This window comes from Ceratosolen solmsi, unplaced genomic scaffold (genome assembly GCF_000503995.2).
Source record: "Ceratosolen solmsi marchali unplaced genomic scaffold, CerSol_1.0 scaffold14, whole genome shotgun sequence".
Taxonomy (NCBI): domain Eukaryota; kingdom Metazoa; phylum Arthropoda; class Insecta; order Hymenoptera; family Agaonidae; genus Ceratosolen; species Ceratosolen solmsi.
In genome coordinates, this window is record NW_011948420.1 from 8,545,555 (window position 1) to 8,568,762 (window position 23,208).

Below are 23,208 nucleotides of genomic sequence, written 5' to 3' on the forward strand. Positions count from 1 at the left end.
GGGGAAAGGGAAAGGCTTGAAAAAATTAAGGAAGAAGCTGCGGAAGAGAGCGTCGAGGAATCGACTGTGGCGATTGCGGATGCCGTTATTGCCGATGAGGAAATAAAGGAAGAAAAGAAACGAGATGAAATAATAGAATCAGAGCCGGAAAAGTTGGCAATTATCGAGGATGCGGAAGATGTGAATTCGAGGAAAGAAAGGGAGGAAGTTGAATTTGAGGAGGGGAACGATGAAATCAGAAGCGCCGAGAAGTCGAGAGCGGACCAAATAGAGGAGATGATAATCGAGGAGTTAATTAACGATATGAATGAGGAAATCGATAACGTTCAAGAACTCAAAGAGATCGTCGGAACGCCGAACGGTAGCCAACAACAACAGCGACCGTTGACAACCGTTGCAAGCAACGAAGAAGTCGCAATTGAAGCCGAATTGCCTTCGATTTTAAGCGACGATAGCTCGGTGGAAGAGTTACTGCCGCCACCCTATTGCGAGGTGCAAATCGTCGAAGAGATCAAGAAAACGGAGCTTCATAAGATCGAGGACAATTATACGAGAGAGAATTCTTATAGAACGGACGACGAAGCGATGAAAGCTATGGGAAGTCAACGACACGACTGTTTAATCAATGCGATAACAGATGAGACGATAGCCAATGATACGAACGGTGATATACTTGACATTCCGCCACCGGTCATCCCCCCTTTCGAAGAGAGCGAGGAATTGGAGAAGTCGGAGGGTAATACGACCGAGCAGAGCTTTCCGACACCTCCGCCCATCGATTTCGATATCGAAGAGCCGGAATGGAAAGAGCAGGCGACACCGCCGCCCGACTTCCGAGAAGCCGAGAATCTCGCCTCTATGCTGAATCGCCGCGAGTCGAAACCAACGTCACCGGGTAGCAAGAGCTTGCCGAGCCCTCCGAGTCCGCCCTCGTCAGCTAGTGAAACGGGTAACGAGACCGAAGCCGAGTCGAAGAGCAGCGGCGACGAGCAGACGGCGAAGATCGTGCCCTGCGGAGTCTTGACTACCAGCACCGAGCGCGCCGTTCTCGGCGTCCAAGACGAGGACGGCGACGACTCGTTCTTCGAGGCCTCGGCCCTCGAAAACGATCCCGAGATCCACAAGGACATACCACCACGTCCAGGTATTTTTGCACTCTAGCGTGCAGTCTCTACGACCAGTGCAGAATCCAATTGCTTGTTAACGCAATCTTCACCTATAAGATTTTTAAGATAGTCTTCGTTAGGAATTGTTATGTTTATGAAAGCCTCCATTCATAATGAACGATCGTTCATATTGATATTATGAGCGTAGATTGACATGCCAATAGGTGCGAGCCATCTATGAGCAATAATTAATTAATTTACCTAACTCTCGTCGCGATATTAGAAATATATTTATTTACATTGCTTCGACCGATCGAATCAGAGTATGTACAACTTTATCGGAATTATAATTCAAGTTAGCCAGTGAGGATGAGCATAAGGAATGATTATTTTATGAATTTAACGTATAATTGCTCAATCGAGTGAACATATATGAATTTGAAATTATGTTAATAAAAAAAAAAAAAAAAAAAAAAAAAAAAAAAAAAAAAAAAAAAAAAAATTTTCTTTTTCATTACATGTTTATGTGAGCTGACGATTGCATTTATTTAAAACTTACATATACCTTAACTTTCAGGATACATTATATTCTTAATCCAAATGCATTATTACGTTCAACTAAATATTTTGTATCTTATATCTCACGTGAACTATTATCAATTTACATTTCATTTATATTTGCAAACGATTTCTTGTTTTCGAAGCAGAAAATTGCATACACTCTTTAGTAACAATTATAAATATTTAGATATTTAGAAAAGATTTATTTTTAATTTTATAAACAATTTCAATCTTATACATTAGATAATAATTGTATTCCCTACGTTTTACCGTGTAATACTCGTTAATTGCTTTTTTTTTTTTTTTTTTTTTTTTTTTTTTTTAAATTTATTTTTAAGATTACGATTCTTTAAATAAACTACCAATAAACTTTTCTTCTTGCCGAACAGTTTTCTATCAATCAACACTTCAAATTATAATTGGAATAGAAAAAGCATTGGCTTTACTTTTCGATTGTTTAAATACAAGTCGTATATCTTCAGTAGTATATATATATATATATATATATATATATATATACACACACAGTGTGTGGTGTATGAGTACGTGTAATAATAAATAATATAATTATAATATCCAAAATAATAAAGAATAATATCAGATACTTTTAAGATAATTCACAATCACGACTATTGTAAAACTATAATTTTTATGTGCTTTTGTTTGTATCATTAAATAACAAATGAAAATTTTTGTTTATATATTCTTCTGAAGACTATCTTAAAATATGTAAAATATAAGAAATAATTTATAATGAATATTATGTAAAATGGCTATACTTGAATAGAATACAAATTTTTTAAAAATTTGCAGTATTTTACTATATTTTTTAATTAAAAGATATTTAAATTAATATTTTAGTGTAAATTTATTGTTAATATTAAAGAGTTTATTATTATTCTTGTAGTAAAGAGATATAATGGCATATATATAAATAAACTTTGTTGATATTTTATAAAATGTCTTTATTTAAAAAATTAAACGGTAAAAACAATCAACAACATAATGGATATTGTTAATTAAATTAATGAGTGCACTTTTCAATAAAATAGTTATTGCTTAAGTTTTATCGAAAACTTCGATAACTTTATTTAATGAATTTATTCAGATTTTCCTAACTATCCCGATTGTGTTTACAATTTTAATCACTAAATTTGACAATAACTAAGAGATATTACACATATAACAATAATTTGTAATTGTACATTAACCTTCCCAATAAACAACTATCAATTTATTTATGGAATACATTAACTTAAAATATGTTAAAATACTGCAAATCTTGATTTTATAATGGAAATTTTCTGAAATAATACAAATTCATAATTCATATCGATAATGCAAGGTATATCCATATCAAAATTAGTCGGTAAACAAATTAATTTGTGGTTGTTAAAATAGATTTGTTAATTACGTGCAAATAGTAAAATTTTATGTTACTTTTCAAAATAATTTATCAATACGTATTATTTCACAATTAACTGGCAAAGCTTGTTTATACGAACTATTATTACTTTTAACTAATTGAACTATAAAATTATATTCAGCTGATTCAATTTGCCAATTGGCACATTAAATAGGCAATGTACTCGAGATTATTTGTAGTTCAAAGAACAAAAAACTTGTTAAATTTCTCTTGCTACGCGCAGTCAAATGTTGTTGAAGTCGATAAAAATTGCAAATCAATACTATCTTATCTGCCTTATAATTAAAACTCTCTTATCGGGAACAACATTGATATATTTTTTATATGTTGTTGTTAAGATTGAACGGTTTGTTAATAATCAAATTTATTAATACTATGGCAAATTTACCGTAAAGATTTTCCACTTGATATTGAAATTTTACAAAGATTAATCCGGAATTCATTACTCCTGAAGCTTTTGGAAATCCGTTTTGTATTGTGAATATTTCTTTTCATTTTCTTAAATTATTTAATAGATTTATATATGACTTTTTATATGAAAATATTTTCACGAACGAACAATTATCATAGGCTAAACATTAACTTTTAAGTTAAAAGAAAAAAAAAAAGAGATATATCGGATATGCGGACACTGTTTATTACGTGAGACAAAGCATAATAATGGTTTTTAATTTGACATTTTCAGTACACGAACGACATTCATTTACACAAATATAAAATTGATAATATTAGAATACTAGAAAACCCACGAATTAATTTGAATATCAATTATATTAATTATATACTTAATGTCATAGTGTATATTCATTGTATTAATCGGATTTTTTTTTTTTTGTTTCTCAATATAAAGTTTCATAATATTTAATAATATTCATTTATAACGAATGAAATTGCACTAATGAGAATATTTCTGCTTTTGTATAAAAATTTTATGTTAGTATTATATTGCATATTTAATTCAGCAGAAAGTTGTTTGATTTATATTTTTATGTGATATTTGCAATGAAAATACACTACCCATATAGACGCTAATTGAGAAAAAAAAAGAATAAGGAAAGCAATTGTATTTGATAGCACAAAATTAATTTTTATATATATTTAATATTTTATAGAAAAATTACAGTTTTCTTAATAAAATACAAACATATAAGACAGTGATAGAAATTTATGGCTCTATAGCGAAATGCGTGAATGAAAATTCTCCTTCGTAATTTTAATGGAAAAGTATTGAAAATTATCATTTCGAAAATATTTGTGCAGATATTGTCAATAATAAAAATTAATATGCATTGGTGAATGGATAATGATATAATTAATTGGAGGGATATCATCATTCGTAGGATAGATAAAATAAAAAAAAAAAAAAAAAAAAAATTTTATTGTAAGATATTTTGCATTATTATTAATAATAATAAAATTCTTTTAAACATTTTTAATATTATTATTATACTTGTTACTTGTTGTATATGTTTCATATAGATGATACAATTATTCAAATAATTTTTTTCGAATTTAAATTTTTTAAAAATACATTTTTTAAACTCAAAATGACATCCTTAGTTTAAAGACTCTATTATTTACGAAGATTTTCAAAAAAATAAATTATAAATAGCTGCTCGACGACATTCTTAAAACTACCAAAAATAATTCATTCAAAAATAAAAATTGCAATACTATGCAATAACCTATCACAGCTAATTAGTTACAAGTATTCATAACAAATATTAAACCACATACTATCTAAAATATTACATAAAATATCAGTATATTGTATTATTTATAAAAAAATTCTAACAACAAATAGTTCTACGTTAAAATGTAGATAATACAAAAAAGTCAAATGTTAATTTTTGCAAATTTATAAAATGTCAATGTTTCACTGAATTTAGACACTGAGCGATAATTTTTTTTTTCTCTTAAAAATGCATAAAAATTGAATTTCATATAAACATTTTGATAACGTATGAATATTTAATTATAATTATTTCTGACATTAGCATTATGTACTTTTACTGTGCTGAAAGAATACAAAAAAAAAACAAAAAAACAAAAAAAAAACAAAAAAAAAAACGGACAATTACCTACTATAAATTTTGCGTATGTGTTAAAATATTGATGGTATGCCAAGATTTGTATAGCCCAGCTACTTAAATTTTGAATATTATTCATGAATTCGCATTTATAACAATTCTATTAAAAAAAAGTTTTATCATTTATTTTATTATTATTAAAGTGTTTGAATGTATTGTGATATTTTTTCATAATGCCAGAAGCGAAAGAATACATTATCCATTCACTGATATCTCGTGTAACTCGTTTAATTGGATAAAATCTACGTAGAGATCGACGTATAAAGTATTGACCTTTTCTCATCGTTATACTTAATTATATTTCTGACGTATAAGAAATCCAGTTGCCTCGAAAAATTACCTTTCTAAAACCAAGATAAATCCGCTTTGTTTTGCCGAATGATTTCTTTATCAAATATTAAAATGAAAAAAGAAAAGAAAGAAAAATGATTGAAAACTTTGATTTAGAAAGCTTACTTAACGTTTGAACGAGAAGAGCATTATAATATGAAGAGGAAAGCTGCATAATTCATAATATTATTTGGAGCATGAAGAGCATGGTTATAATAATAATGTTGGGAACGAAATTCCAGTTAAATTCACCGGGCTGCTGCACCGATGACGTAATTTGCCGTAATTTAAAGCTGAATACTCAAGAGCACGTGAATATACAATTGTTAATAAAATAAATATTGTATTCGACTAGAAAAAAGAAAAGAAAAGAAAAGAAAAGAAAAATCGCCCGAATTTCGTAAACAAGTCTTGGATAAAAACCGGTACCAGGGAATATAACACGAAAAAAACCAATTGTAGTGTAGTCCAGCTCGTAAAACTTCGACCCTGAGCCTACAAGCTCCCAGCCCCCCCCCCCCCGCCCCCGCCCCCCCTAATCCCCCCCCTAATCCCATATTCGCAAATATTCTCCCAACGTAATGGCTCGTTATCGGGAGCCCGACATCCGGAATTTTCTTCCCAGACATGCTTATCATCCTCCGGATAATTTTATGCATTGCGCAAGCCCGAAATGAAAATCAAGGCTGCTATTAGATGCGAAACAAAGGGAATGAGAGAAGGTCGTCTCGTGCGTCCCTATGTAAGACACGGAAGAGAAATGGAGGTCGTTTCTCGGTGACAGTGCCGCCGGTCCCGAGGTGGCTGTCCCAGGAGGAAGACGAGCCGGAGAACAACGAAGGTTTCGGCGGCATGCAGGAGCCTCCAGCAACTCCGGTGGCCCGCGACGAGCTCGCCCTCCGTCGGCACAGGTTCTTCTCGGACCTGCTGCAGGCGGCGCGCAGCACAGCCGAACACCGCGTCAGCTTCGACCCTCTGGGACCGCTGGTGCATCCCGGTTAGACCACCACCACTCATCTTGTAATTCCTCGTTTCGATGCTATCGTGCACTGGCTCTTTATATTTTTCTGGTAGTTTGTTGATGACTGCGGTGGTATGGGTGAACGGGGTGAACGGGGGAACGGGGGGACGGGGGAGCACTAGATTAATTATTTTACGGCTCGTACTTTTCCGTACTTCCCTGTGCGCCAGAGCGAAGAGTAAGGGATCTGAGCTCACCAGACCACGCATCTACGAATCCAAGACTTTAGCTTTTATCATTTTTGTTTTTGTTTTTGTTTTTTGTTTTCATTGCATTCCGAACTATTCGTTCTATCAATAAATCGGAGTCCCATAGTTTTTATATTTTGGCATTCATAAACTTAGTTATCGTTACCAATCATTGCTAGTTTTTAAGTTTGTTCGCTCGTTGTACGTTAGTTGTATAATAATGCTTATTTTGAAATGGTTTGCTACCAAATCTCTAATTCACGTGCAAACGTTATTATCTGTGTTGCATTAAAAAGTAGAATTGATTGTATTGTGACAAAGTCGATATAATTTTGATTCGTTTAGCATGGGGTTTTTTTTTTTTTTTTTTTTTTTTTTTTTTTTTTTTTTTTTTTTTTTTTTTTGCAAATACTATACGAATTAGAAAATAGCATTTGTCAAGGAGGCGAAATAGCCAAATGTAAAAAATATTTATAAAATAAAATCTATATATATTGACAGGCAGAGCACTTAAAATTTTTTTTAAGTTAATATTTCTAATAATAAGATAATTCGAGATACGAGAACACGTTAAGTTTAAGTTTTTCGTCTTATTAAATGTTTAATTCGTCAATTTTAATCCCATTAACTGAAATTATTATTATTATTATTATTATTATTATTATTATTATATGAGAATGAGAAAATGCAAATAAATTTTATTGGCTACATTCGTGGTGATTCGTTAATAAATGTGTAAATTATTTATAATTACCGATATAACAAAAACAAAAGTTTATAATTTTTGAGTTGGCATATGACTTTTTTCTTTAATAAGAAAATCATAATCTAAACGGCACATTTGATGTTCTATTAAGAACATAATTGAATTATTAACTTTAATGAACCATTACTTTAAGTATTTATTGTTATTAAATCAATTATATTTAAATTTTTATGATCAATATATTTTTAGTTTAATAATAAACATGGAGATACGATCAAACCTGTATTTATAAATATGAAAACTTTTTTTACTATAATTTTTGTCTATTTCACAAGTTTAAATAAACCAATTGAAAAATTACTTATTTTATAAAGTTAAGAAATAAACATTTAAGAAAAAAAAATCCTCTTTTAATATCTAATTTAATATGCAAATACACTCCGTCATGGTGTGTAAATAAATACGCATCACATATTTCATCTTCTATGCGTCCAAGAGTAATTATAATTACTCTACGTGTAAATACGCAAATACATACACGCGCGCACTCGCCCATATATATTTGAAATCATATTGATGATAATATATTATAAAAACTTGTGTAAAATCAAATGTTAATATTTTGTCATTTGTAATAAACGTAAATGTTACTTAAAAGTATCGATATGCCGCAATATGAATATGTTTGTTTGATCATTTATTAACATTTATCATTTATTAAATAAATATTTAACTTTCATTAAGAGAGGCTAAATCCTTTTTCCAATGTAGTAATTTGCCTATAATACGATAAAGTCTAAGTATTATTAATGTTTGATAATTTATAGTTATAACTTTATTCCTTCAATATTTTAAATCTTACAGTATGATAATATGGCATTATTAAATTACATTATAACATAAATTATTATGAATTAATAATCAGCTTACTACTATAATTAATAAAAAATATTGTTTACACGTAACATTGTTTCATGAGTAAATCGATATTATATTGAATAATAATCATAATAATAAGATTTATTTATTGTTTATATACTATTTATAAATTACATATAAAAATGAGTCATAATTTTAGCGAAGTTAAATTATCAAAATTGTTTTTTAATTTAAATTATTTTAAATCAGTATATATTTAAAATACCCGTATATCTAAAGATAAAAATTATAAAAGAATTATGTATTATATAATTACTTTGTTTTTAATTTTCGTTGATTTTATTTTAGTAGATAAAACGATATGTTAAAATCCAATAATAACAACAACAGTAATGATATATTTTATTTTTTGTGTATTATGTCAGTTTTAAATGTGATAGCTTAACGAATGAGAATACTTTATTTAAAAAGCATAAAAATGAGAGAAAACATTTATTTACAACTAAAGTTTTATTTAATAATATGTATTTTTTGTACGGCAGTTCGCATAATATAAATTAATATAATTTTTGCATTAAATATATGCGGAAATTATTAAAAATTCAAATGAATATATTGAATAATTTATAGAATATCAAATTTCACCTATGCAGCCTGCATCTGTCAACTTGGTAAATATTTGTTAAATGTTTAAATAAAAATTTTTGTAACTATTTTAGGAATAATGTCAGATAAATTGTCGATAACATTAGAAAATTCATTATAAAAAGACTGCATTAAATAATTATTGTCGCTAATTATTTTACATTTCAAATGATTATTTTATATTCACTTTACATAGTATTATTTACACGTAAATTCCGTAATGTTAGAATACTTAGTTTTTTTTTTTTTTTTTTTTTTTTTATTCAAAAGCAGTGAAACATAGAGAGCGAACGATTAATAGATTTGTAATAGCTAAAATTTCTCTTTAATATCCAATATTATTGCATCGAACTATTGATAATCAGTAATTTGATAATTCTATTATAATGTTTAATGGTTTTATAGTTAAGGTACGATAATTTTATTAATTTACCACTGGTTGTCACTATAATTAAGCAAAAACTTGAAATTTACAACAACAACAAAAAAAAGAAACGTACCGGGAGATGAATCTTTCATTCTATTGCGTGAATTTCTCCCACCCACTTATACTCTCTAATAATAGAGTGCTCTCTTTACACTTTTCCGAGTCCGTAGCACTTGAGCTGTCGGGTTGTTTCGTTACACCAACACTTCTTCATCTTTGAGTTTTTTAAAGTATGAGCTGAGATTTAATATTTTTCACGGGAATGATAAAAATCGCGAGAAAGGCGGGGAATAATTTCGTAGAATGATACGTGTGGGAATATCTTATGAGAAATTTGTTCTTCCTAAAATCCATGAAAGTATGGAAATTGAATTTTTATTTTTATTTTTCTATTACAATCCATTGACAGAAGAATGACTAAATTTTAGATATAATTGAAATTTCCTTAAGGATTGCTTTTTCGTGCATTTCCTTTTCTTATATATATATATATATATATATATATATATATATATATATATATAAGAAAATATATAGTGCTATTATCTTAAAAATTGTTCATTATTTAACATTATAATTGGCTTTGTGTATTGAAATTTCTTGCACAAAAGAAAAAAAGTAAGTATAAAAGTCATGATGTCGACTCTTATAAAAATGCTATATTCTTGTATGTTTGTAAGCCGTCTAAGGCCAAGAATGGAGCAATTAAGGAAAAATTAAAATATCTATTATAATAAATATTGTTTTTATTATTATAATTAAAAAAGGAAGAAGTAGAAGAAGGAGATGTAATGACTTGAGTAAAAGGATGTTTGCAATATTCGGTAAATATTTATAAATCAAATTATTTATAGCTCCGAAGAATTAAAACAATAAACATGATGTCAAATTGAAACCTAACCGCCACATTACTCACACTTGTACGCCTACGACGTCTTCTCCTCATATATATATATATATATATATATATATATGCATGCTGCACGCATTTATACAAGGAAATGAGTTAATTTTTCGTATAATGACAGCTAAAAGTAAAAGTAGTGACTGTGTGTGTTAAATGTTGCCACGATTTATTTATATATCGTACTGTATTTATAAAACCCTGGCTTTGATTCCGTATTTTCGTAATATTTAACTACGCACTTCTGAAATTTCTTCTCTTCCACGTTTCTCAACTATGCACGTATATGTTTACCCTTCAATAATACTTTCAATATTGTCAATATTCTCCCATGTTCAAGATAAGTCAACATTCAAGATTTTTTGAGGCGACTTCACTACCGCCATAATTATTATTACACCTTATTTATTGACAAGTTTTCGTGTAAACGAAAGAGAAAATTAAAAATAAAAACTTAATTAAACATATGCGCTTAATGCATTATAATTTATAATTGGATTTTTTTTTCATTTACTTTCTGCTGCTTTACTTTCTACGGATGCTATTATCCAATGTCTCTTATAACACATCTTTTGTCCTACGAGACCAACAAAATAAGCTCCGATGTGCATTAGTTTGAAATAAAAAATTCGCAATCTAAATTTACACTATTCTGATGTATGACATATGAATCCGGTGAGAAATTAATGAAAACGAGTACGTGGACGATGATCCAATGGATCTCGCTCGAAGCTTCGATGCTAAACAAAAGGACGCAATGATGCACAATACGAACGAGTGCTCTTTCCATTGACGCTTTTATCGATTATCGTTTTTATTTACTCGCCAGCACAAAATCGAACTGACAATTACAAACAATTGCCCTCCTCCTCCTCCTCCTCCTCCTCCTCCTTCTCGCGCCATACGCAAATATGCGATGTCAAATCCATGCTACGAGATACTGCAAATGTCCCTGTAATTCAAAGCTCGCGCATTAACAATACCATACGAATGGCTAAAAACAAAAAGCAAAATACAAATAGCAAATATACGTGGCCTCGTGTAATCAATGTAGTTGTAACCGAACGAAAATTGTAGGCTGTGAGCACGACGAGCGCGAGGAGCACCTGGAGGAGCTTGTTAATCGGCTCGAGAGCGTGACTAAGCGTCTGGAGCAAGTGTCGACGTCAGCGCCGATTGTGCAGACCCAGGAGATCGCCGTTCAGACAAAGTCGCCCTCGCCCGAGCGCTCGCTATCTCTCACCGAAGAGTCCTCCCAGTCGTCGTCGAGCTCCCGCGAGTCCACTGTCTCTGGCGCGTCCGTCGTCGAGGTTGTCAAGAACATGTCGATCGCTGCGTACGAGGACTTCCTGGCTGGTGCCCTCCAGGACTACATACAGTTCAGCTTGCAAATTGGGGCCGAAGTCGCCAGCCATTGCAAGCTCGTTCAAAAAGCCTTCGAGTAAGTAGTTCGCCACGTCCATTTGTGCATTATGTGCTTTCCTTTACCAAAAAAAAATACTTGCCCAGTTTCGTTAATACGACCGGCTGATCGGTGACTTTTACTTTATCCGTCAATCAGAGTATCAATCAAAATCAAAATCAAATCAAAATCAGAGTATCAAAATCCGAGAGATTTATTTATTTTATCGATCCGTCCATTAAAAACAGATTGTTTCAATATCAACTTTGAGCGCTTGAGATTTTTAAGGCCATCGTAACGATGATTAACATTGGAAAAGTTTCTCTGTTTTAATATTACTCCTCTCACTCAGCAAGGCCACTTCCGTTCATTTCAATTCAAAATTCAAAATCCAAGTTAGAGTTGAATTATTAAAATTCAGACTGTAATAGAAAGCGATGAGATTTAATTCTCTTCGATTCGGGAAAACAGAAAAAAAAAAAGAAGAAGCAAAAAAATAACAAAAAACATAAGAAAAAACAGTGTATCAGATCCGGACGTATATTTTTAATTTTAAATGACACTTGCAATTGTATTTAGAAAATTTTTGCAAATTTTGCAATACGGAATGTTCTTTTTACTTTCGACAGAGTACTTACTGAATTATGTGTTATGAAATAAAAAAATTCATTCAATTTGTTTTTGATAATTTATTAATGATATTATCAATATTTTATATTTGCTAATAATATAATGTAGGAAATGAGTAAATTGAAGTTTAACCTTCAACGGAAAATTTTATGTTGGGCATTAAGCCACGAAGTTACAAACTGTCTTGTGTATTTATGTTAGCCCACATACTTGACAAATAACATTTATAATTTGTGTTTTTATTTTATATTTTAATTGTACATGAAATTTTGAAGAATGAAAATATCATATCATTATTCTGATAAAAGAAGAAGAAGAAGAAGAAGAAGGAAAAAAAAGGGAATAAAGAAAGAAGAAAACGGAATTTTATTGTATTTTTATTACATACATGGTACTTGCATACGAGCCAGAGGCAACAAAATTATTACAACAAAGACGTTTGAATTTTACATTTCACAAGGTTGAATATGATGAATATCATTCTACAAGTTCAAATTCTTAAATATAGCATTTCAACAGTGAGATATTGAATTGTTGTTGTTGTTCTCTTTGCTACATTTTAAACAACATAGACGCGAAATTAAACGAATACAGACACGATTTCATTCAATAATACTATAAACTATATGTATGTATATACATATATACATACATATATATATATATTTAGTCGTTTGTATTTATAATTTTTGATTTTTAATTTTACAATAAAATTATTAAAATTGTTTAAACGAACCGGGAGAATCAATCTGAATTTTGTCTCTTTATTTTATTATAATTTTTTCTGATACTTATTACTTCTTACTATATGTTAAAAAAGGAAGAAAGAAAGAAAGAAAGAAAGAAAAAAAATATAAGTAGTTTAGTCTGTTATATCGAGTTAATTTGCTGCTGCTGTACTACAAACGTCAAATAATTAGAATAATAATGGGGAAATATTAATTGAGGCGCGATGGTGCTCGAGTGAAATTCTATCAAAGAGTTGTAACTTCAAGGATACACTTGTGCACTTTTTTTTTTCTTCAACGACTCGATATTTTATCGAGCGGCTGCACACGACACCCACGATAAGCCGTAAGTGAACGTCGATAAATCAGCGTTGATTATTGCATCGATAGGATTCAGCTGCTGTTTCTCAAGACGGCGACGACGCGCTCAGCCCCAAATCAATCGGAGCAGATGACACTTCTCGGGCCCACTTCCGCGCATATCCAGAAGGTGCAGGATTTCCGCGAAAGTCACAGGGGCTCGCAGTTTTTCAATCACCTGTCGGCTGTCAGCGAGAGCATAAGCGCACTCGGATGGGTGCTCATTGCGCGAACCCCGGTCCCCTACATCAAGGAGATGAGCAACGCGGGCCAATTCTACACCAACCGCGTACTCAAAGACTGGAAAGAGAAGTAAGTTGGTCGTTTTATAACGATTTTAGCTTGTAAATTGCGTGCTCCGGTAGCTTGTTAATACAAAATATGACAATGTTGTTTGAAGAGAATTTTTTGGTTGTAATTGCAAATAAAGACATTACAAATCTAAATCCTATGATAAATTAATAATAGTTTGCCAATCAATTTCTTTTGCATATAATGTGGACGGTGTAGCGGCAGAATTAAGGGTCCCATTAATTTCTAATCACTTTAAAAAGTTCCTTCGCTTCGAGTCGGTCATTCCTACATGTAAAAATCATTATTTTTCCATTATCCGATATCGTGAAATGCATATTTATATGCTATCGAAGTAGGAGAAATAGCTTATTAAACGCGTGGGGTTAGCTTAATTAATGCATAAAACAATGGCTTATAAAATGTCGTATAAAGTGTCTGATGTCGATGGCTGATATTGCTGATATTGCTAATTTGTAATAAAAACCTAAATTACTTTTAGGGATAAATTACACGTAGAATGGTGCAAGGCTTGGGTGAAAACTTTAACGGATCTTCAGCAGTTCGTGCGAGAACATCATACGACCGGTTTGGTCTGGGCTGAAAATGGTTCTGTGCCCCCACCCCCGCCACCTCTTACAATGCCACCCTCTGCTGTTGCACCACCAACTAATGACGATAGAAGTGCACTATTTGCTGAAATTAATCAGGGCGAGAATATCACAAAAAGTCAGTGGGACATTGTGCTTACGTACCATTTAATTTAATGTTGATTTGATAAAACCATACTTGTTTTTTAAGATTTTAAAAGTATTATTTCATATTATGTTACAAGCAGCTTTGGGATCGTAGAAAATAAACTTTAAGTATTAAGCTCGACAAATCGTAGATGCGACTTCATGATTGTAGCCAATGCCTAATTAGGATTTAAATAATTTGAAAATTAGCATAATCTTGCTGATCAGTTTTGTTCTATTCTATTCACTGCAAACTCATCTTAATCAAGCTGGTCAAGTTTATTAGTCTTAATTGTTAAAAATCGCTCACGATCGCATTGCTTATCAATACTCCATACGCAAAGAAACATAAAGAATTTAACAAAAAACAAAACAAAACAAAAAAATACGACAACAACAACAACAAAAAGAGACAAACAAATAAACAAAACAAACAAACACGAACAAATAAACAAGCGAAGCTTTGTAAGATTTTATGAATTTTTACGTGTCTTCGATATATTAATAAAATCAGCCTTTTCGACTCGAAAAGTTTAATAGACAAATAGATTTTGTGCATCGATAAAGATGTCATTTAACTTTAGATATGAAACATTGCGTAATAATGTAGATTATTTATACAAGGGTGTATATCGATTAAATCAATGCTTAATAATTAGCCATAAATCATCATTATGTTAAAATTACTTATTGTAAAAAGTACATTGTACGTTGTTATGACGTTGATAAATGTACAAGGTACAGACGAGATTGGTGATTGGAATTTATTAGGAAAATGGAAGAATAAGCCATTATCGAGCATTAGATATGGGCACGATCCTCGATAAACCCAAAGATTCAATTCAATTCGATTCAATTGCAAAATTTCATTGGCTCGTGAGCGTATGTAAAAAAAAAAAACATTAATATAAAGAGAACAAAAAAAAAAACATTAATATAAAGAGAACAAAAAAAAAAACATTAATATAAAGAGAACAAAAAAAAAAACAAAAAAAAAACAAAAAACAAAAACAAAAATTAATACACTCGAGATTGAATATTGACATGTTGGACGTTGCAGATTTAAAAAAAGTCACTTCAGACATGCAAACGCATAAGAACACTAGTTTAAGAACGGGACCAGCTCCATTCAAAGCTCCAGTCGTAAGTAATAATTCATCATCACCGGTCAAGACGACACCCCCAGCTAACGCCCCAATTAATAAACCACCGGTTTTCTGTCGGGATGGCAAAAAATGGCTAGTCGTGAGTTTATCTTATAACTATTAAAATATTTGTGAATTATTGTGAATGAAAGTAGCGCTTATGATGCACATAACTCAACTATCTATCTTTTCTGTTCTCTCTCTCTCTCTCTCTCTCTCTCTCTCTCTCTCTCTCTGTTCAAAACAGGAATACCATGTAGGAAATAAGTCAATCGTCATTGATAATGCTGAAATGAATAACGTCGTCTACATTTTCCGTTGTCAAGACAGTTCGGTAGAGATCAAAGGCAAAGTAAACTCCGTCGTTATGGATTGCTGTCGTAAATCTGCGGTTGTCGTTGACTCGGTGGTGGCGAGCATCGAATTCGTGAATTGTGAAAGTGTCAAGATGCAGGTAAGATTGATTAATTATTCATAAGACATTGATTTGATAAAATAAAAGCAATTTTATTAAAACATATTCATCGTTATAAAAATTAAAAAAGAAAAAAGAAAAGAAAAGAAAAAAAAAGAGTTATGTAATAATCATAGAAAAAAATACATTATAAAAACGGTCTTTTTTCTTCTTCTTCTTTTTTTTTTTTTTTTTTTTTTTTTTTTTTTTTTTTTTTTTTAATACGAACTAACTGATTTGTTGCAAACTAATTTGTATTGGACAATTGTTCAAAGCTCTTTTTTACATTATTGTTTTCTCTCACTCTCTCTCTCTCTCTCTCTCTCTCTCTCTCACTCTCACTCACTGTCTTAACGATCCCAAATTTTTGCAACTTCAATTATCTTTCAATTTATTTGATTATCCTTTATTATATTTGCCAAATTTTACAGTAGATGGTTTAACTATTACTTCAGTTGTTTTACTTTCCCTTATGAAATGTGGCTCTCTTGTAGCATACGTACGGTTATTGTGATGTAATCGCATTTTCTACATTTACGTAGATTACCAAGTTATTAATTATTAAGGCCAATACAAATGTACTTTGCAATTTATTTAATGTCAGGAAATACGCACATTATTAACAATTATTATATTATTGGCTCTTTTAGAATTTGCAATGCCTATCATTTTCAAATCACTAATTGTTATAACAGTCTACGAGTTATTTTAAGCCGATTTGTGATGATTTGATGATATTCAATTAGAAAATTTACAATACGAAAGCATTGCTTAAAAAAGCGAAAACACGCATCTTCATTCTATCCAATTAACTCGTCCTTATTACTCTCATTTTTCTCCAATGCACTTCTTCGTTCTCTCTACAGTCGATTTTTTCCATTACTTTACATCACATTTATTTGGAAGACACACGCACACACGCGCAAGCGCACGCACGCACACACATCCACGCGCACACATATATAAATCTTGTGTCGTTATCGAGAAATAGTTAAAAATAATTTATATTTCGCATCCTCGTCACTTGGTAAAATTTACTTACAAGACAATCGAACGAATATGAAATTATATTAATAGGAAACGATAAATAGTCTGAATTTTCATTTCATGTATGAAACTTTCTATTCCCATAATCGTAAATTATAAAATAATTTTTTTTTTTTTTTTTTTTTTTTTTTTTTTTTTTTTTTTTTTTTGACGCATTCGTCGACAGGTTTACTAAAAATATTTTGCAAATCGTTTGTCTTTGTTAAATAATCTCGCATAAAGAGGGACTTTTTAATGATATAGCATGAGACATTGCGTGCGTTGATTTAAATTACTTTGTCGTCTAGGATAATTGATATTGAAATAACGTTTTACAGGTAAGCTTTGTGCATATTAAAATTCAGACATTCGTTGTAAATGTTAAAATAATCTTGTTTATTATTGTTTACTGACATATAATTATTACTTGGGATTTCACAAGATGCGTGATGCAGGTGATTAATATCTTTTAATCTAGGAGATAAACAATTTGATCCTCTTGCTGCTGAATTAGAGTCTCCACAAGGAAAATTAATTTGTAAGATTTCCTTGATCGTATTATTGGAAGGGTGTGAGTTAAATATAGTCTCTCTTTGTCCAAAGTCTCGGGCGTACATGGCATTATCGCTATAAAAATCATCAGCGTCGATTTTATCGGTTATGTTCTTCCAGTCAGTCTCGGAATTAATATTGATCGGCTTAGCCATTGGATCTTGGTTATTAAAAGCCGCGTTATTATTATCAATATTTGTATATTTCATCGTCGCAGAAGCATCTCTATCCTTATTGTATTTTAATTCGAATTTATTAATATCGTGCCTATTGAAATTATTATTGGCAAATCCTTGGACATTATAATTGGATAAATTATGTAAATTTTCAAGCTTGAAATTCAAGGGTAAATTATTATCATTATCATCATTATTATTGTAATTATTGTCATTGTTGTCATTGTTGTCATTGTTGTCATTTTTCTCATTGTTGTCATTGTTGTTGTTGTTATTGTCGTCGTCGTCGTCGTCGTCGTCGTCGTCGTTGTTGTTGATATAATTTTTTCTGAAATTGTTATCGTATAATGGATTTCGATTGTCATTGTTACATCCCGCGGGTATTTTTAAAACTTGTAAATTAATTTTTCCCAAATCCGCGGGATTATTAAGAAATTGTGAATTTTGGCTTTGGATGTCGTTGCTAGCGAGAAGTTCATTTATATCTCTATACTCGCCATTAATTTCATAATTATTATCCATTGCATTCTTCTCTTGATAATCATTAAAAGTTGTAAAGAAATTATTGCCATCGTCGTTCTCAACTTGTGCGCATTCGAGAAAATTATGAGCACCAATAATTTTATTTAAAATATCCACTGTGTATTTTTTATTGAAATTTGCTTCCGTAGCTTTCGATTCCTTACACTTACGTTCATTCTCGATTAATTGGTCAATTAATCTGTCGACGCTTATATCATTTGATGAATTAATTAAGCAAGTTAAGCTTAAATTACTATTTAAATTGAAATCGTCTTTATTTTGATAGGCAGTGTTATCATTGTAAATGGCATCGCTCTCGCCGTACGAAAAGTATTCGAGAATATTTAAATCATTGGTATTGGTAATTGCTTGCGAATCAACACTTTGAGCTGACAATAATGAATTACCATTAAAATTCTCGTGAAATAATTCGCTACTCTCGTTGCCGTTAGCATTTAAATAATTAATATTCTCTTGCTGTTGCATCGCATTTTTATAGTCGAACATATTACCATCCACGGAATATTTATTAAACAAATGAATGTTGAGATTATTTTCAAATTTGTTATTGTCATTATAGGCCGTTGGCCGTGAATTATTAATGGCATTAGCCTTACAAGTCCTTATCGCGCAAGGAATGTTACTCGCTTTATTTATCGGAGAGCTTTCGTGAACATTTTCCGTAATGTTATCGTAATTAGATGCGATTTGAAATAAAAGCTCATTTTTAATTTCGAAAGGCTGTTGCAGTAGCGTAGCTTTTAATTTCTCATCCGTGTCGCCTTTATCAAAAATTTCGATTAAACCCGACTTTGACATATTGTTCTCGACTTGATTGCTCGTCAATAGTTTGGCATCGTTAACCAAATATTTCACGTCCTTGTTGGAATAATTTTGTCCCTTACTGCAGTGTATCTCCGTAATATTAATTTTCGATAGGCTTTTATCCAATTTTTCTCTACAATCCATTGGCTTATTGCCCCTTAAAAAAACATCCGATCGTTCATTTTCTTCTTGGCACTTAATCTTCATATTCTCGTTGATTTCTGCATCATCGAAAACAACATATTTCTTTCCCCTACTATTACTCGGATAGGTGACACTAGTTTTAGATCCATCGCGAGTATCGACGAAATATCGTAAGTCAAGATTTTTGTAGGCACAGTCATTCCACATATCATCGAAACAATCATAATTATTAATAATACTATAATTTTTAATGCAATATAAATTATTATCATTCGAGGAATTGTGCGAATAGTGATTTTGAAGAGTCATGTGAATGTTTTCTAGATTTGCTTTTATTTGATCTAATGTTTCCCAATTTTCATTTTTCTTATCATTATCAATATTATTTAAGCTCAACATTGTGTCTTCCAATGTCGATGGGAGAATACGAGAATAGAAAATTGTGGGCGATTGTAATTTATCATTTATAATCTCGATGTCGATGGTTGCTTGCTTTTCATTCGAAATAGCCTCTGCAAAGTCTAATTTCGACTGAACCACCTCAATATCAATATTCTCATACAAATTTTCCTATAAATAATAAAAACGATAAATTCGTGACTTATTCGTCGTAAAGGTAAAAAAAAAAAGAAAGTAAGCCAACACTTATTGAATTGTCGTGATCGCGTACCTTGTTGGCGTCTGCATTAATATTCTTATCGTCGTAATTATTTATTAAAGTGTCGTTGGATGTTGGTATGCGATCGATAGTTAAATTTTCCAATGATTTCCTAATACTCAGTTTATCATCATTAAGAATCTTATGCTTATCCCTACCTTCAATCTGGACATTACTGAAAGCATTCTTATATTTACTTCTAAACATTTAAATGTCTTATGATATTATTGTTATATTGGCCGTAAATATGTTGCATATTATATTGCTTAATATATATATATATATATATATATATATATATAATATAATAGCGATAAATACCTTTTTGCGCTTATTCGTAAGCACTTTTCGTCGTTAGAAGTTAATTTTTTTATCATTGAGTTATCAGCGCCTGAAAACGACGTACTTTTTTTTGTCAATCAATGCCCAATCCTATTGTTATCCCTAACTTAAAAATAATTGCGATTGAATATTAGAGAAAAAAAAATTTTTTCTTTTACCACGCTCCTTTATTCCTTTGAGTAATGAAAAATTATTTTTTTTTTTTTTTTTTTTTTTTTTTTTTTTTTTTTTTTATTGAAAATAAAGTATCCCTTTTGAAACATATGTGGTCTTTCAATACTTTTAATCAACACATTATCCCGATTATCGCGTTAAAAGACATTTTTCATCCAGGAATTTTTATCGCTTAATTTAGATAAACATAGACATAGCTTAACATTATGTGAATTAATTTTACTTTTATTTGTAACATGTAATAACGGCCAAGTACCGTATTGGGCTTTGTAGGTAAGAATGTTGACCTTTAATTCGAGATCGCGAACTTTCGAATCAACATGCATGAAATTTACTGTATTTGCATTAAGCTCCTCCTTCCATCGGATTTTCCATTTAATCCAGTAATAAACAGCCGTACAAAGTAATACTAATGCTATAGCCTTAAACGAAAGAATGATGGAAAATAAGAAGATGAAGCACAATAAGGGAGAGAAGGATATTGTGTTTTATTAAAAGTTTAATCGTAAGGGCCAAAATGTAAATAAATACATGAGTTGTGTCTAACCATCCATAAAATTGTTTCATTCTTCAAGCAGTCGATAACATCGGTCACTACTTCATACCAGATGTAATAAGCTACGGCGAGAGGACAATCCGTCCAATTTAATTCGCAGGTCATCAAGACCGGCTCCAAGTTCCCACCTAACGTCAATTCATTTTATCAATCAAACGGACTCGCACACCACCCAGCATCCCCTTAATTGCTTTTCATTCTTAATAATTTTCTCTAAAGAATAATTTATCGTACGTACCAATGTGCCAGTGCATTTTTCAACTCGTCACAATTAAGCATTACGATTTAGACAATAGGACAATCATCTGATCCAAGACTATCTGTCATACCCGATTAAATCGGGAATTTGAAAAACTCATGCATTCATATAATACTGCGCGAATTGCAAATTAGGCTAATGGATGTTTATTATTGACATTTTCAATGCAAATGTCAGTTGCCGCTGAGTTTTCTTTCTTCTTCTTTTTTTTCTTCTCTCTCTCTCTCTCTCTCTTCCTTCCCCCCATCCTCCTCATCGCCCCCTCACCCCTACCCCCTACCCCCTTGCATTTACGATTTTCCATTTGCCATTCACTTCAGGCTATCTTTCTTCAACATTGTTAAATTGTTAAATTTATTGTTCGCCTCGTTGCAGGTATTGGGAAAAGTACCAACAATTTCTATTGACAAGACCGATGGATGTCAAATGTATCTTAATAAGGATACACTGGATGTCGAACTGATTACAAGCAAATCCAGTGAAATGAACGTCATGGTGCCGTCGGAAAACGAAGATTACGTAAGCAACTCGCACCCTTATCTCTTATCATTTATTTTGTTAATCTTACATTATTCTGACGTTCGATTAAGTGGATTACATTTAAGTTGGAAAAAGTTTGCGATATTATCAAGTACATTGCTTATGTGACAACTCGCATCTTATAAACGTACGTGCAATTTGCCAATTATAATATTATTGCCTTAAGCAAGTGAAAGTAATTTTAACGATATTATATTAATAGAGATAAATAAATGACAAATTATAACCAAAAAAAAAAAAAAATTACAATGTCAATGTATGCACAGGGTGAGCTTGAGTAGCTGTTGTAATATCTCTATTTAGATATGGAATATTAATATTATAAGATGAATAATATAAAATTTCAAAATAAATCGACGATCCATAATTTATTAATTTCGTTAATTTTTCTGTCTATCCAGGTGGAATACCCAGTACCAGAGCAATTTAAAACAGTTATTACTAATAAGGGACTTAGTACAGTTGCCGTTGACTCTCTCGGATAAATGCGAATAATTTATTAGTTAAACGAAAAATATACACACACATACACACACACGAGCGCGCGCGCGCGCACACACAATTTATATTTTTTAACACTTGCTAAAGATAATTGATTGTTCAACTATTTATTATTATTTATATCTTATGGGCAGAAATGTAGCCTCGGGTTTATAAATTGTCAAGTAATTTCTCTATAATATCTATATGTCGATTAACTATTGGTTGGAATTTATTAATTGCTTTTACTACTCTTACTATTTTAATTAATCATTTCTAATTGTAATACGCTATTCTTTCTTATCTTATCGTTCCTTTTTTTTTAATCATATTTTTTTTTTTTTTTTTTTTTTTTTTTTTTTTTTTTTTCATAAAACTATTAGTAAGTGAAGTTACTTTTATCAACGCCAATTAACCTTATAGGTTATATAGAAAACAAAAACAAGAAAAGAAACTGAAAAACTTTTTAAATGGAATAATGTAACATTTGTATTTTAGACTGTAAAATCTCGTAAGGAATGGCGTAAAATTTTACATTTAGAATAAAATTTGTCGAGCTATATAGAGAAACTTTCAATATGCCATTACGATTTAAATAAAAATTCCAGATCTTTTCTCTTGCACTTTTATACATTTACAGTTTTTTATAATATCGTCTACGAGACTTGTCGATGGGAATTTGGGAATTGAGAATTCGTATGCCTAGGAATTTAATAAGTATCGTCTATTAAAATGATTTGTACAATCAGTGCTTTCAGATTCCAATGGTAAAGTTTTAACTCCCTGACACATACTAATCTTAGATATCTATAATCCAGCGTTGAAGATTGAAAAAACAAAAGCAAAAAAAAAAAAAACAAAAAACAAAAAATAAATTGCCTAAGAGTATTTAAAAATTAAATGATAAAAATACGTATGAGAATT

General features: G+C 30.8%; 1 protein-coding gene across 1 annotated transcript; it reads left to right on the forward strand.

Annotated features, from left to right (window-relative positions):
• Positions 1-262: 262 nt before the first annotated feature.
• Positions 263-22,322, forward strand: capt (adenylyl cyclase-associated protein 1). The gene is made up of 9 exons (XM_011498136.1): positions 263-1,144; positions 6,298-6,510; positions 11,361-11,724; positions 13,434-13,715; positions 14,197-14,423; positions 15,492-15,676; positions 15,824-16,030; positions 21,640-21,783; positions 22,206-22,322. Exons 1-9 carry the CDS (start codon positions 277-279, stop codon positions 22,287-22,289), a joined length of 2,574 nt encoding a protein of 857 aa, XP_011496438.1. The 5' UTR covers positions 263-276; the 3' UTR covers positions 22,290-22,322.
• The last annotated feature ends 886 nt before the right edge of the window (positions 22,323-23,208 follow it).